At 49.7% G+C, this 16,881-nt stretch overlaps 1 protein-coding gene across 4 annotated transcripts in view; it reads right to left on the bottom strand.

The window, feature by feature from the left end:
• SENP6 (SUMO specific peptidase 6) overlaps positions 1-16,881 on the bottom strand; it is a 2,017,494-nt gene that overhangs the window by 1,402,123 nt on the left and 598,490 nt on the right. For all 4 annotated transcript variants that reach the window (XM_069606272.1, XM_069606273.1, XM_069606275.1 and 1 more), the window contains one exon: positions 14,630-14,700. In XM_069606272.1, coding sequence (XP_069462373.1) covers positions 14,630-14,700 — 71 coding nt within the window. The remainder of the gene's footprint in view (positions 1-14,629; positions 14,701-16,881) is intronic.

Here is a 16,881-nt window from a genome sequence, read left to right as displayed (position 1 = left end):
ACTTAGCCAATTGGCTGTCCTGACGATTAGGTGTCCCCTTTGTTTTTGGGGGGTGATTTTCGTTTTGGCGCCTGGCATCTGGGTTGTTGGACCTCCACAGATTATCCGGCTATCTGCTGAGTTCAACCCCAAACGGGTGGGTTCTGCTAGCATTTGGCGCATGCTTTTGGCGGGGTAATCTTGCCTTTAGCAGCCCTGTTAGGTTATTAAGCTCTCCCCCCTTGTGGCTTGACCCAGGGGCTTTCCCCGCCGGTCCAGGACGTTAAGCGTGTCTTGAGGAGAAATGGGCCAGCTCTCCAGGGAGTTCTGTGTTCCGAATCCCCCCCCCCCTTTCCTGCAGTTGATGCTTGCTGAAGCCGAACGCTGAGTTGCCCAAGGTGTGGGGAGTGGGGGGCATTTGCTTCTACTGTGTTGTGTTAGGCGTGCCCCGCTCTTTCTATTGAAGCACTCCACGTTTGGCTTGGCTGTACTTAATTGGCCTCTGGGGTGGGTCGCATTCATTTCTGTGTGTCTACTGGGGTGCAGGCTACTGTCCAGCCCTTGTTCCCCTGCGGTCGCCTGCCTCTGCCCTTCTGGCTCCTTTATAGTTGCTTGGGAATAACCGTGACTGCCACCAGCTACCAGAGTCTATCCCAATCTGCTGTCCGACCTCTGTCGGTGTTTGGACTCCCCTACCCCCCCCCCCCACTGCTGTATACAGGGACGGGTCCCGCCTGCAGAGCTGCTAGATTTCTGCGTCTGGGCTGCACTGGCGTGCTGCTTGGGTACCTCCTACCTTAGTTGGCTACGGACCACCGGCTCCGCTATCTCCGTTGTGCCTCCGAGGGGTCCAGAACTCTGCATGCCGTGGTGTCCGAGTCGGTCCGGGCTTCCAGGTGCAGCCGTCCTCTCTTCCTCTCCAAGCTGTGTGTCCTCCAGCTCCTCCGTGACACTGCGTGATCTGGATACGCAGTGGCGCTCCGGCAGACTGCTTTCGCCTCTTCCGCTGGCGGGCTCACTTACACTGTGATGGCCGTCCATTAACCCTGGCTGGCTCATGGTTTCTGCTCAAAGGCACGCCAGCCGTTCGTCGATGGGGGCAGTCGGTTCGTTGCTCCTCACCGATGCTCCCTGCAGCACAGTGGTCACCTCGCTGTCTCCGCCGGAAGCTTGATCAGGTGAATCGGCGGCCCTTCACCAGCACGCTCCAGGTCCGCCACAAGCTTCTGTTGACCCAACAAGGGTCGGGGTCGTGTAAGGCCTCAGTCCACTTCTCTACTCCCCCAGTAGTTCACAACTGGGGTGACTGCCGGCGGGTAACACTCCACTGCGGTTCACTCTGGGGGTTCTCCATGCACCGAAATCTCCCAAGCGCGGGCGCCTCGTTGCTCTCTCTCATTCCTTTCCTGTCCGTCTGAGGACCCCCGCAACTCCGGGCAAGTCCTTTGTTTCTCCCCACTTTGGCCCGCCAAGGACTACTTTTCTGGCATGATTTATTGCTTTTAGAGTGCCTTCCGACTCCTTTTAGGTCCCACGTGTGCAGAGCACCAGCGAAGTGCGTCCTCACAGGATGCTGGACATTTTGGAATCCTTTAAAACTTATTTTTACGAGTTCCTGTGTTATGTGCATTTATGATAAAGTAGCATCTGAGTGGTGTGTTCAATACATTAATGTGGAGAAGAACATTTTCCACAATTGTAATCATCAGTTTGAAGCCAGACATCTTTGCCACACAACTGTTTTGGTCATGCTTTGTAAAGTTCTGGCTGCTCGTCGCATAGTATTTACACTCTTGTGAGACATTAATTGTACTCTTACAATTTAATTTAGTTAAAACAGTGTATGAAATATTCCCCCACCGTAACACATTATCTGGGGCACGGATACGTATCCAATATCCAATTTAAACGTCCATTACACCTTAACCTAGTCAGTGTGGTGACTGTACTATAAATTGTCAGTGGCAGCAGGGCCCGTGCTCAAGGGTTAGTGATTGTCATTGCACCATTGAAAGGGTCAGAGACTCTTTCAAATCTTCAGGACTACACCTAAAACAGTAAAAATCAGACTCTCCAGCCAATGAAAGCGCAGTTACAAAACAGTGGAATGGTTGCATTTAAAAATAAAATGGATACTCAAGAGGTCACTTTAGTGGTAATCCAGATAGGTGTTTAATTGTGTATGTAGCGCTTCATACAGGAGGAGTCCAACTTCTAAGCACTGTGATTATCAGTAGCTCAGTTGATAGTCTGTTTACTGACTTCTGAAGGTTGTTATGCTAATTTGGGATTGCCAACTTTTGACAATGAGATTATACGTAGATTTTAGTATTGAGCACTTGCCTCTCTACGCTGTGGTATCATAACTCTGGCATAAAATTAGGCACTACTAGTTCCACCAAATTAGGGCTTTCATTAATCAACAGACCATTCTGCTATCAAACCTCAAAACACACAATACAAGTCATGTCTGCTTTACTGTGTATGTGGTCAGGTCTGTTTGTGTCTTAAACATTAAAATATATACAGAAGAGCTCAAATGTACATACCTTTCTAGAGGAAAAATAGGCATATTGAGTGACTTCTGGTACACAAATCATTTGTTGTGCCAACGTTTAATTCCTTCTAATTACTGTTTACAAAATGTCTACTATGTGGAGAATTTCTGATTGCAAAGGCTGAGTTAGCCTATGTTGCTATCAAGGAGATATTACCTATGAACTGTAGAGGCAATTAACTATTCCTGTTGTATGCAGGTGGTGCTTCCACTGCTGTGATGCTATTCCTATTATAGGGGAGGAGAGCTTGGATCATTTACACCATGCAGGGCAAGTAATTTGGGAGATTTTGGACTGCTAAGCGTATGGGGTTGCCATTCTATACGCGTGTAGCATGCATTTCTGAGGACCTTCATTTACCTGTTATTTGTGGGGGTGCTTGCACTGCTGCATCCCACACAGTTTCTTCTCTATACAAGGGTAAACTATTGCTGTAACCAACTTCACTGTGGTAATCTTGTACTGTTCAGACCCATGACATTCCTGTTACATGTGAGGAAACAAATCATTACTGAGGTCCATGGCATACTGTTTCTATATTAGGAGGGGAGAGTGTACTCCTGAAGCCTATGCTGCACATGTTCTACAGACCCATTCCTTATCTGTTCTCTGTGTGGGTATCTTCTACCCTTGCCTAACTTGCATGGATCCAATCCACCCGTTCTACATGTGGACAGCTTGCATTGCTGTTGCCCTGATTCGAATTTTCTGTTTGTGGGATGGAAGTTTGATCGTCACCTAAACCTATTCTTTTCATGCAGGGAAAGCTCATAGTGTTAGTGCTCGTTTGCTCCATTTGTGAGTAGGTGTTTCTTCTACTGCACACTGTGATTTATCTGTTAATTTGAGAGAAAGTCTATTCAGTCATGTGGACAGCTGCTACATAATGATTTCTATACAGTTTTAACTTTTTGCCTGCTTCGGCTGGATTGTCACATACTCTTTACTCTTTTGTGGAGGACAAACTCATTTTTACTCCTTTGAAAAGTTTAAAAATGGGGAGTAAAATACTCCCACCTCAAAATCCTACCTGAACACTTGACTTCCTTCAGTCCAATGATCTTAGATCGGCAGCTTTTTTTTTTCATGGTGTTTTTGCAAAATGTTTTTGCCGAAAAGGATTGCATCTAATTTTTTGATTTTATATTTCGGCCCCCACTCCCCAGATCCCAAGCTCCCCATTCCCCATTATCTAGTCCCTATAACCCCCCCCCCAACCCAAATATTTTCCAATTCGTTTTTTCAGCTTTCAGTACTAGCCTGATTGCTCTCAGCTCTAATAGTTTGATGTGAAGTTTGGACTTCGATGGAGACAAACGACCGCTGATTGTCAAATTATTGGCATGGGCTATCAACCCTGTGAGTGAGGCGTCCGTCACTACAGTTATCTCCGGCCATGGTTGCCAAAACGGTTCTCCGTTCAAGATGTTCTCCTGACAGGCCCACCACCGAAGGTTCCATGCAACTCTGTTCGGAATTTGTAGGAGATCTGACATCTTTCCTGAGAATTGTGACCATTCGGTCCTTAGAGCCCACTGGAGAGGCTTTTACCAGGGATGTGTTCAGGACTGCTCCAATAAACTGGAGTTTCTGTGATGGTATCATAACGGACTTCTTGAAGTTGAGGGAGAAGCCCAGCTTGTGGAGGAAGTGGCAAATATAATCTAGATGATAAGAGTTTGTTCCTGGGACAATGCTGTGACCAACCAGTCGTCCAGGTAGGGGTAGATCTGAATCCCTCCCATACCTGACTTTCTGCCACAACCGCCATTAGCTTGGTGAAAACCCTCAGGGCAGAGGTCAGCCCAAATGGCAGAAACCGAAATTGATAGCGAGAGCTGCCAACTGCGAACCTCAGGTACTCTGTTTGAGATGGATTGGCACATGAAAGTAAGCGTTCTGAAGGTCCAGAGATCCCAACAAATCCTGAAGTTGGAGGGCCTGAAGGATCTGAGAAAGGGTTACCATCTTGCTATTTCCTGAGGAATTTGTTCAATTCTCTCAAGTCCAATATGGGTCTCATTCCTCCGTCCTTTTTCAAAATTAGGAAATACCCTAATTCCGGACATTCTTAATTCCTAATAAAATTAACTGTTCCATAAGGACAAACCTGTCCCATAAGGACAAACCTGTCCTTATGGAACACCGTGAAAGGTGGCTTGGCCGATAGTGCCTGCAACTCACTCTGCGAGCGGAAGTAACCGCAACCAAAAATACAGTTTTAAAGGTCAACAGTCTCAAAGGACAAGAATGTAAGGGCTCAAACAGAGTTCCCATTAGGAATTTCAGAACTAAGTTCAAATCCCAACCGGGCACCTGGAAAGGTGACGGTGGGAACAAATTAGTTAGCCCTTTCAGAAACGGAGAAATCAAAGGAATCTTTAAATAAGCACACTCCTCAGACAAGCGCTTAAATATGGACAGCGCCGCCAGGTAACCCTTAATGGTACCCACTTGCAGGCCCTTGTGGGCTAACCAAAGCAAAAAAGACAGAACCACAGGATGGCACATGAAAAATGATCCACATTCTTTACCCTGCACCAGTCGCAGAACTTTCTCCAACGGCACAGGGACTTTGTTACAGGCCTTCTAGCCAAAAGCAACACCTCCATGTCTTCAGGGAGGTCCCAATCCTTGTACCTCAACCCTTCATAAACCAAGCATGAAGGTTGAGAGACTTGACCTCTGGATGGGGAACCCGAACCCCCTCCCGTGAGAGGGGGTTGTCTCGGCAGGGAAGACAGCGTGGAGGGCAGATGGACATGTCAAGAAGGTCCGTGTACCACGCTCTCCTGGCCCATGCCGGAGCAATGAGGATCATTCGGGAACCGGACCTCCGTAACCTCCACAGCACTTGCGGAATGACGGGGACTGGAGGAAACGCGTACAGCAGTGGGAAGTACCACTCCACTACGAACGTGTCCCCTAAGGCTCCTCTTGCAGGAAATTCCTGCGAGCAGAATCTTTCGCACTTCCGGTTGACACTGGTGGCAAAGAGATCCACTTGTGGGGTCCCCCAAAGGGCGAAGATCTCAAAGAGAACCTCCTGAGGCAGCTCCCACTCATGAGAGACCGTGCTCTGCCTGCTCAGAGCGTCCGCCGCCTCATTTGCGTCTCCGGCCAGATGAACTGCCGAGATCAAAATTTCCTGCTGGATGGCCCAGAACCAGAGCTGCATCACCTCTCTGCACAGTGGGAGCCCCCTCTTTTTATTTAGGTAGTGCATGGCCACTGAATTGTCCATCAGAATCAGGACATTCTTCCTCCGCACAGACGGCAGAAAAGCCTTCAGAGCTAGCCTGATGACCCTCAGCTCCAACAGATTGATATGGAGTCTGGACTCCGACGGAGACCAGCAACGCTGACTGTCAACTCGTTGGCATGAGCTCCCCATCCCGTCAGGGATGTGTCCGTCACGATCGTTACCTCCAGCCAGGGTAGCCAAAATTGAGCACCCTTCATCAGATTGCCTTCGACGGCCCACCACAGAAGATCCTGGGCGAACGAGGGCAGCACCAGAACGGGATCCGACATCCTGCCGGAGGACCGCGACCACTGCATCTTGACAGCCCATTGCAGAGATCTCATTCGCAAACCTGACCTCTGGCACCAGTAGAATGCAGGATGCCATGAGGCCGGGCAACCTCAAGAACTCGAACGCCGGGAGACTCTGGGCACGTTGAAACTTGTCCACCATCTGCAGAATGTGAGGGGTCCTCACCTGGGGAGGTAAAAACTGCCCCAGGGATGTGTCGAGCACTGCTCTGATGTACTGCAGCCGCTGGGTAGGTGTCAAGTGGGACTTCAAGTTGAGGGAGAAGCCCAGCCTGTGAAGGGAGTGGCGGGTGATTGACAGATTCAGGACTTGCTCGGGAGAGCGCGCCCTGATCAACCAATCGTCCAGGTAGGGGTAGACGTGAATCCCCCCCCTTTCCCGAGATACGCTGCCACCACCACCATGAGCTTGGTGAAGACCCTCGGGGCGGAGGTCAATCCGAACGCCAGGACCCGAAACTGAAAATGCGAGTCGCCAACTGCGAACCTCGGGTACTTCCTGTGCTTGGGATGAATTGGCACATGAAAGTAAGCATCCTTGACGTCGAGAGACACCAACCAGTCCTGAAGTTGAAGGGCCTGGAGGACTTGAGAGAGTAACCATCTTGAACTTGTCCTTCCGGAGGAGCTTGTTCAAACCACGCAAGTCCATGATGGGTCTCAATCCCCAGTCTTTTTTCGGGATCAAAAAATATGGGGAATACCATCCCTTGTTCCTTTCCGCTACAGGCACCAGTTCTATGGCGCCTTTCTCCAGCAGGGATTTGATTTCCTGTGCAAGGAGCGGATCCGAACTCTTCAAAGAGAGCTTCCCTGGTGGATTGTCGCGAGGCCTCTGCCAGAAAGGGAAACAGTAGCCGTGGGCTATGATCTACAGAACCACACATCTGAAGTAATGGTACGCCATTCTACAAGATGCTGCGCCAGCCTTCTCCCAACCGGTGAACCATGGGACATAGCCTCATGACTGAGCTGAAGCGGCTGTGGCAGTGCCTGAGGGCAAAGAGGCAACTGCCCGAACGGCCTTGGCACCTCGAGTAACTTGTTTTCCACCTCCGATACTCCTACGTTGGCCCCTTTGACTGGCAGCTCCCCTCGATCTACCAAAGGACGAGTAGTATCGAAAGGAACCTCCCCGCCATTGCTGTTCCCTAGGACGAAAAGGCAGAGGTTGGCAAACTGCAGCGCTCAACGACTTAGCTGCAGCTTTGGAGGTCTGCAACCTCTCAAGGCTCTCGTCAGCCTTGCTGCCAAAAAGATGGTCACCATCAAAGGGCATGTAAAGAAGCCGGGACTGTACATCAGAAGCAAACCCTGACTTCTGCAACCATGCAAACCAGCGCATCACGGTGCTTGCCGCCATGGATAGGCTGACACAGTCTGCCACGTCCAGGCCCGACTGAACGGATTCACACATGAAATCCTTGCCATCCTGAACGAGGGCAAGAAAACCATCCCGTTCCTCCCCTTGTGTAATATGTTGAGCTACCAAAGATACACAATTCCACAAAGTGTGAGTAAATCTTGCCAAAGCACAGACAGAGTTGGCTGCCTTTAAAGCCATACCCCCAGATGAAAATACTTTCTTCGCCCAACCGTCGAAGTGCTTGTCGTCCCTGTCAGGAGGGATGGTAGGGTACGCCGCCTGCTTCGCTGGGGCCATAGCCGCCTGCACCACCAAACTCTCGAGAGTGGGGTGCAAAGACAAGTAGCCGGGGTTGCCACTGGCTGGACGGTATTTTTCCGGCGACGACTTACCCAATGCCGGGAGACTCTCCGGAGCAGTCCAAGCCGCCACCACCCTTCTTTGTTAGGCCATATGAAATGGCAACACTGGGTCAGTGGGTGGACCTTGGTCCAAAATATCTGTCAGGGCATCCTGCAGAAAATCCACAGGTGGAGCAGACCACCCCAAGTACTCTGTCACCCTCGACATGAGACGCCTGTACGAAGACTCGGCGTGTGTACCAGGCTCAGGCCTGCCAAATTCAACCTCCGGGGAGGTGTCAAGACCACTGGCGTCATGCAAGGATTGACGCAGGTCTTCCATCTGGCTAGGACCAGACAACAGTTCGTCAAGAACCTCAGGAGGGACAAACCCTTCAACATCTGACCCTTCAGCCACCTCCGAGATATAATCCAAAGGCTGGAATAAATCCCTATATAAGGGTACAAAAAAAAGGCTCAAACACAGGCCTCATTGACTTACTTAGTGCCTTCCTCGGTGTTTCCACCCGTCTCCGGGTATAGCCTCCTCAAAAGGTGTCGAGGGCATTGAAATTGGCATGGATGCCGAGCGAGGCTTCGGCGGCTTCGAGGCCGGAGCCCCGAGCGTGTCCTTCGACGGCGTCGGCGCTGATGGTGTCGATGACTTCCTCGGAGGCAGAGCCTCGAGAGAGCCCCTCGACGGACACGGCGCTGATGCCTTCATAGAAGGCCTCATAGGCTCAGACGGTCTTGAGGGCGTCGAGGACCGGGATCTGGAACGGGCATGGCTAGAGCGATCTACCTTGACTGATCAGGCCCTCGACGGCTCCAGATGATCGTGCCGACCGCCCGAGCCCGAAGGCGTGCGAGCCGTGGCCCTAGCGCGTTACTTGCCGGTTTCTCTCAAAGGAACGGATGGAACGGAGCCTTGCGATTCAAAAATCTCCATCATCTCCTTGCGAAATGCGTCCCATTCCGCCGGCGATTAATGTTTGTTGGGACAAGCTACCCGCCGTCTGGTTGAGTCCTCGGAGGACGACGGGGAAGGCGACCGGTGACGGCGCTTTCGAGAGTGCCTAGAAGAGGCAGAGGAATGGCGGGAATCACTCCAGGACCGAGCCCCCCCCCCCGGACTTACGCCGAGGCGGAGAGTCGCCCCTCGAATAGTTGGTCGAAAACCCAGCAGATTTCGACTTTCGGGGTTTGGAAACCCTACCTACAGTCTGCTTCTTCTTACACCCCCACAAGGCCTTTGATGTCAAAGACTGCCATTCATCACAGTCATCGGTGGCGTGGTCCTCGCTGAGGCACCAGAGGCAGACATCGTGCGGGCCTGTAAGCGACATCTTGCAACCATAGTCCCGACACTTCGTGAAGCCCGACCGCAGGGTATAAGAAGACATGAGATCTTCACAAACAACCTAGTTCGAAGAACCGATTCAATCAGGAGAAGAACCGAGGCGTGCTGAGATTCCGAAGCGCACACGTTCGCAGAAAAAACGGAACTGAGGCTGCGGGCGTCATGCGTCCTACTTGTAACATCCGGTGTAGTCAGTTCGACGGAGGCCCTCGAGGGACAGCGTATCGACGCAGAAAATTTTCCTAAGCAGCACAGCTGTGGTAATTACCTGTCAGATGTGGAATACCTCGGCGGACACAATCCTTTCGAAAGGCAGGCAGTAACCTTGGGCAACGTTTCCAATGCCCAATCATCTGAAGTAATAGCATGCCATTCTGTCAGATGTTGAGTTAACCTGCCTCCTACTGGTGTCTTGTGTAGTAAGAGGGGGTTTTGGAGCAGCTGACGCAGATGCTGAAGGCAAGGCAGCACCTGCAGATGCAGACTTAGTACCTTTGCCCCGTCCACCACAGGTGAATCGTCTCTGGCCCCTTAGAGCTGGCTGTCCACTGCCTTTTCCGATACAGGAGTAAAAGCGAAAGGACCTATCCCTCCTGGGCAAACCTGTGGGGCGGTTTGGAGTTTGTCAATTTGCAGCTCCAAGGGATTTGGCCGCCGCTTTGGAAGTTTGCAAGTTCTCCAAACTATCATCAGCTTTTTTTTACCAAATAGACAGGTGCCATCAAAGGGCATATTCAGAAGTCTGGATTGCACACCAGGAGCAAAGCCAGATTTCCGCAACCATGCTAATCTGCGGATTGTGGTACTAGCCGCCATGGCTCTGCTGATGCAGTCAACAGAGTTGAGACCGGTTTGGAGGGATTCACATTGCTTCCCCCCCGCGTCCTTGATAATGTTCAAGAAAATGTCTTTCTCCTCTCCTTCGGGGAGGTGGTAAGCCGCCATTGAAGCACATTCCCAAAGGGTGTGACTGAATCTTGCCAGCGTGCAAGTGGCATTAGCAGCCTTAAAAGCCATGCTGCATGCCGAGAAGACCTTCTTGGCCATGGCGTCAAATTTCTTGTCACGATCATGCAGTATTATGGGGTATGCGGATTGTCTGCCTGATGAAGTGGAAGCTTGGACTACTAGAATCTCTGGAGTCAGGTGTTTAGATAAATAAGGAGGGTCTGTAGCCGATGTCATACTTTGCAGAAAGTTTTTTACTGACTGCAGGAATTACTTCTGGAGTCTCCCAATTTGTGGTTACGTTTTTCTGCAAGGCTGCATGGAGGGGAACTATAGGGTCTTCTTAAGGTGCCTTATTTAAAATGTCCGTTAGGTCATCTTTGTCAAAAGTGGGTGTGGGCGTCGTCCACTCCATGTACTCCATTACCCTGTTCATAAGTAACCTACAATCCCCTTCTGCATGGTCACCAGGCTCCGCTTTACTAAAGTCTTCAATACCGCTGTAAGGACTCATGCAGATCCTTTAGCCTGACATCTTCTGGTATAAATTCTTCTGGTAGAGAAGGTCTTGTACGATTTAGACCAAAAGGCCTTTCTAAACCAGATTCTTCCCCTTCTTCATATATGGAAGATAAAGCCCTGAAATAATCAGAGCGTGGAAGGTGTGAAGCCCATCTCAAGCAATGAGGGGGCTACATTAGTCATCACTGGCCGAGAAAGACTAGAAATAGTCGAGCTAGACGTCTTAGGTCTCGATGTTCTTCGAGATTTGCCTCAATTTTGTTGAGGGATTTGGGATTTTCTTCAATGTCGCCGAAGGGGTCAACACCGGTCTATGTTCTTGAAGGAGACTCCGATGCATCGGGTGCGAACGGCGTCTAAGGGGCACAAGGCATTGGTAATTTCTCCTTCGACGAAGAAGTAGATGATACAGTTTTTGACTTCTAAGGTAAGGTCGAAGTCTTTTGCGTCTAAGAGGCATTTTCTCTACTCGAGGGTTCATGACGCTCTCGAGGAGTATGTTTTGCCGAGGTCAACGACTCACAGCCTTTATGTTTATCGTTTTTTTACCCGGGGCATCTCCTCCAAGTATCTCCGAGGGGGGCAAAGCCGCGTTCTCGAAGACCCTTAACATTTTTAACTGAATCCTCTCACTGAACTGGGGAGCTGTACTTAGTGGGGTAAGCAACTTTTTCTGGGGAACTGGAGGACGAAAATGAGGGCGTTCTATGGCGCCTCTTATTGTGTCTCGAAGCGGATGAGATGTGTGATCCACTCCGAGCCCTCGAACGGGAGTGTTTTCTTTTTCCGACGAGGAGATGACGACGTTCTCGACTCGCCAGGTCAATTTTGAAGGGGTAACAGATTTTGCGGTTTTACCTTTCCCCAGATTCCGTCTACGCTACGTCAAGGCTTTCGCCATCATGGAAAGACATTCTTCACACTCTAAACAGTTGCTCTGGGCCCAGGCACCATAGACCGATCCTGTGGGGATCAGTCAGACATCTTTTTCCCACAATCCCGGCATTTTTTAAATCCAGATCGGGGCGTCGTTGGAGCTGACGAAGATGCCATTGTGGATTGAAGATTCAAAGTTTTTTCTTCACAGAATTTCGAAGTTTTTGATTCACTGAGGAACCGAGCGTTACATCTCTGTGGCTTATAAAGCGCAGAAAAACGGAACTGTGCACCGGACGCTGCGCTTGACTATTTATACCTATGATGACATTGACACCAATACGGAGGCCTCCGAGGGACACTGCCGTGCCCTCTACTGGAAAAAAATTCCGAGGCCAGCAAGCTGGAAATGAATATATCAAAGATAAGGAACAATCCATTCGAAAGGAAAGGTTAGAGGAAGAAAAAAAACTGGTTCTCAGAGCATGTGAGCACTTTGAATCTTCCAATGAAGTCAAGATAAAAGCCTTTCTCAGCAATATTAGTTTAAAACCAATGCATAACCTATGAGCGACAGTAAGAATATAAGACAAATGGAATAGAAGAATCTGCAGGGAGCCAGGACAGCCAAAATCAATTGGAGCAAAGTCTATGGAGCTGAGGCACTTCTTAGATAGTAAAAGTCATGCACAAAGTTAGAGAGTTTGTTGAAAAGAAAAATCACTTTAGGGTCACAAGCTGTTACTCTTGTGAAGGTTGGAGCTGAAATCAACTCTAGAAAAGCAGCTACTGCAAGTCTCCACTGAGGAGAGCAAGCTACAGACACTGAGGTAAGTACCCCAAGTCGTCAGAACAATACGTTTGGTTAGGAGGAGAGTGGTCCAGCTGGCTTCTGTCTGGTTGCAGAAATGCAGATCCTGTGTTGCAGGGCCTCAGTCATGGGGACAAGAGGGAGGACGTCTGGGGACTCCTGCGGTACCAATTCGATGGTCGGCGGCAGCTACTGGCTCTTTTCAGATTAGCGGCACTTTGCGGTTTCAGCGCTCTGTAAACAGCACCACCATGGACCTTGCATACTGGGTGGGTTTCCTTCACTCTGAGTCCTGCACTCTGGTGAGATGACTCGAGCTCAGGTCGTCCTGCTTCTGGAGGGTCCCGGGGAGAATACTGGAGCTTCTGGCCAGATCAAAGACGGTGTACTTGACTACAGTTTTCTTGACCCCTGGCACTCGGTTCCTGCAGCAGCAAAGAAGTACAGCAAACCAGGGATGGTGGTACAGCAGAGTTTGTCTTGGGGTTAGTGGGTCCCACTAACCCAATGGAGGGAAGTCGTCCCTTTTGGAGCGTCTCTTGTCGATCAGAAAAAGGAGTTTCAGCACAGCACCAGGACTTCACCAGGCAGTTCAATAGTCCATGAGGATACAGCAAGCTTCGTTCATGGTTTCCTCATCTCGTCGTTCTTCCCAGTGGTCGCCGGTTTTCAGTCCCAAAACAGTCGCCTTTTACGCAAGTGTCTCCAATACACTCAATTAGCAGGGTGGCCGTCCTGCAAGGACAGCCAGCCAATCAGGACTGGTTGCATTCAAGCATTCCTAAAGGCAAAACCTCCCTCACTGCCTGCCCTTCCAGACACTAGAGCCAGAGGCGGGTTTCAGTACTGAAGCCTGCCATAGGGAAAACACAGGGCTCAAACCAGGTTTGGCGCGGAGAAAGATCTCACAAACAGAACATGCTGAAAAGAGAAGACTGGGCCATTTTGACAAAATGGTCACTGATGGGTGTTATACCGTAGCTGAGGATTCAGCCTGCAGTAGAAAAGCACAGGTGCAGAAAAATTAAATCACTGCCACCAGCCATTTAAAGTAGGGAAGTTAACAAAAAATGGTACATGAGTAGGTAGGAAAAGGGGTTACTAAGTAACTCCCCCCAACACTCCACATAAAATGGGGTGTGCTGGACCTACAAAGAGAAAAGATAAAGCCAATTTCACTTTACTATTCTTGGGAACGGTAGTTGTCACAAGTAAAGGTATTTAAACCTTATGAGAAATCTAAAGGATTTCGCTGTGACACTGTACTGAAGGTGCTGTGGGTCACCATACCAAATGTAGATGCCTATGGCGTTTGTCAGACTCCAAAAACAAAGGGAATACAGAATCCAAATCATATCAAAATACGTGAGTGAGAAAAAAACGGTTCACTCACTCCAGGGTTAAAATTAAAAAGTCCTAAAGTCCAGCAAAAGAGCTAGGGGGGACTCTAAAGTTTAAGGGAATTAGCACAGAAATGAGAATTCTCCCTAACATCCCTTGTCAGGAGTCTTAAGTAGTAAGTTATCCTCCCTTTACTGTTATAGCCTTTCTGGGTCCCTGTTTGTTTAGCAGGGTCCGGGGGCTTCACTGACATTCCAGGTGGGCTTTCTCGTACGCGACTATTGTCTTTAAATTACCTTATACAACACCATAAAATGTGTTGGCGCCAAGCCCACATACAGGACAATCAATGACCGGGTCTGTGAGCTGACAGAGCCTGTAACAGCGTTTGTGGGTGCAGAGCATTCCAACTTTCTTTGCAATCATAAGGAGCTTCTAAGTACTTACACAGATCCCTTTTCACACGTTTGTATTCTCCTCAGGTCATGCTTGCGAACCTGGGTTTTAGTGTACATGCATCTTGGTTCCAGAGTGCATGTTTGAAACAAATCTAATCACTGATCTTCTGGGCCTTCCCCTTGCCATATCCACTGCCTTTGTCCTCTAACAGGGGGCATGTGCAATTTTAATTTCCATTGTATGTGGGCCTCAATATAGGTCTGAGGCCAACCATGGCTGTAATCATCTTCACAATGTTTCTGCTGGGTAAAGGCTCGAGTAAGTCCTTTAACAGATTTTCACCATACACCTATGTGGTGTTATTTTGCTCACTTAGTTCAAGCACAGAGGTTGATATACTATGATGTTCTCATTTTTTTTTCACTTATGCATGCTCTGTTCTCAATCTACAAAACAACTCAATTGTTATTAACCTATCTGCCATGTGTATTTATCACCTAGACCCTGACACTTGTGTATACGTGTATACCCCTTCTGTTTAGAACCAATAAATAGCTACAAAAAGAAACTCACCTAGGCTGTGGGATCGTGGCAATCTAACGTGATCAGTGTCTACCATTTGAATATGCGCAGGATATTCTTTCCTGTAAAAGAAATGCAAAGTGGTTATTCTGAAGGCCAAGACATGTTTACAACAAGAAAGAAAATGTTTCACCTCAGTGCAAACTAACTAGCTTTCAAAAATACAACCACATCTCAAAATGCAGCACAGGGAGCGGGAGAAAGACAAGGAGCAGCTCAGATGTGGGACTGGGCTCCTGCAGAGTGAGTGGTTGGAGACCGGATTGGCTATCGCTAGTAAGTGCCCAGCTCTTGAGTGTGGCAGTACATTTACCTCCCACATAAAACTGTCAGACCAAAAGCCAACTGTTGTTGTGCCTGTTTCAATTGTTCATGTGCTCTTCCAGTTTTGGCAGTATAATGCTGTTCGGTGGGAACCAGGGGTAGACCCGAGCTGACAAGGACACTACTGATGTGTGGAGCCTCACACATAGCAGCACACAAAGCTTGGAAGCAGCACATTGGAAGGTGACACACAGTCATCCTACTGGACTCCTCCCTACTGCAGTCTGTCCAGGAGATTTGAGGACCAAGTAGAGTTTCTGGGGTCGGGGGTGAGCGTGAATCACCCAGACCTGCCGGCTCCAGAGGAGGGGGACTGATGGACAGAGCGGCAGTTCTATCCCAGGGCCTCAATACTCGGGGGCCTTGTGGGGGTTGCATAACGAAGCACAAACCCCATGTTGGATTCAAGAGGTTCCCAGGATTACATAGCGCAGAACATCTTGCAGACTGACAGAGCGCAAGGAGTGAGGGAAAGCGCAGTCGCAGACTGGGGCTCGAATTGTGTCAGAAGAAATATCCCTGCCCAGTGGGGGCGGTGGGCAGTGCAAGCAGAGGTGCAGCGAATAGACAGGAGAGAGTGAGTGCTGGGGACTGAGGCCCCCAGGGACTTACAGGAGCGAACCCTACAAGAGACACCCAGCGCAAGCAGCAAGATCATTTTGGGGAGGAGCTTCCTGAGAACCCCAAATCAGACGCCAGCCACAAGGCACATCCTGCCACCAGACAAACACTTACCACTCAGCTTTATAGTCCAAAAGGGCACCATCATGGTGAAAGACCATCAGAAAATATAACACTACGCTGCACCCAGACAGAAATCAGCCAAGGCACCAGGCAGGGAAAGTGATGCCACAGGTGGGGGACATAGAGGCAGGCAGAGCTGTCACTTTGGATATCCGCCCCGGTGGGGGTGCCGAAACGGGAGGAAGGGGAGAGTGATGAGCTATATGTAGATGGACAGATTCTGAAGACACTGCGCATGAAAGGCTTGTCGAAGCTATTCACAGTGGAGAGGGTGCACAGAGTGGTGGGAGGACCCCCTCCACTGGGGGGGGGGGGGGGGGGGGAAGAGGGGCAGCCTAGGGCGATGGTGGCCAAGGTACTCAATTTCAGCGATAGAGACACGGTATTGCAGGCAGCCCAAAAAGGCTGCTATTTTGAGGTTAATGATGCGAGGATACGAATATTCCCGGACGTTACACAGGCGATGCGGAAGCAACAGAGATCCTTTGACGTGCCCTGGAGGTGGTTAAGGGAATTGAATTTACGTTATATGACTATTCTCAGCGAAACTCGAGTGATAGGTGATGGCAAATCGTATTTTTACACCTCCACACAGGAAGCATGGGAATGGCTAGACCACTGAGCAACGAAGATTGCGCTGTAGGGGTTTGTCATCCTACGGGGAGCAACGGAACATTGGAGAGAGACTGGCAAAAGGCACAGAGGAAGTTAAGCTTTCGGCATGTTGCCCGGTGAGAGCCCTTAATGGGACCTCCGTTGGTCACTGGCAGAAGATTGGGTGAATCAGCCAGAGAGTCGGGAACACCTTGAACACTGGCACCCTGCGGACTATGCCTGAAGGAAGGTGTGGGATGGAGGGGGGCTATCCAGGTTGGTATAGGTTCAATATGGGGGAGGGGCAGAAGGGAGGATGTGAGGGGTGGAGGATGCTTGGGAAGAGTGAGGGAGTTGGGAGATGGGCAATGGGGCATTGGGGCAGTTTTTACTGGACCTTGAGGGGCAATGGAACAAGTTACTTACCTGTAGCTGTTCTCTAGCATGGATTCACAAGTTCATGAATATTCCCTGTCAGGCTGGGAATTCTCAGTAAAGAAAAAATCAGTTTCAATTTCATTTCTGAAAAGTCTTTCTCCCAACAACCAATCACTGAGCTTTGGGTCATACTGCCCCCAGCC

This window comes from Ambystoma mexicanum, chromosome 4p, assembly GCF_040938575.1.
Source record: "Ambystoma mexicanum isolate Mex_15411 chromosome 4p, UKY_AmexF1_1, whole genome shotgun sequence".
NCBI classification, from domain to species: domain Eukaryota; kingdom Metazoa; phylum Chordata; class Amphibia; order Caudata; family Ambystomatidae; genus Ambystoma; species Ambystoma mexicanum.
This window is presented reverse-complemented; position numbering and strand designations above follow the sequence as displayed.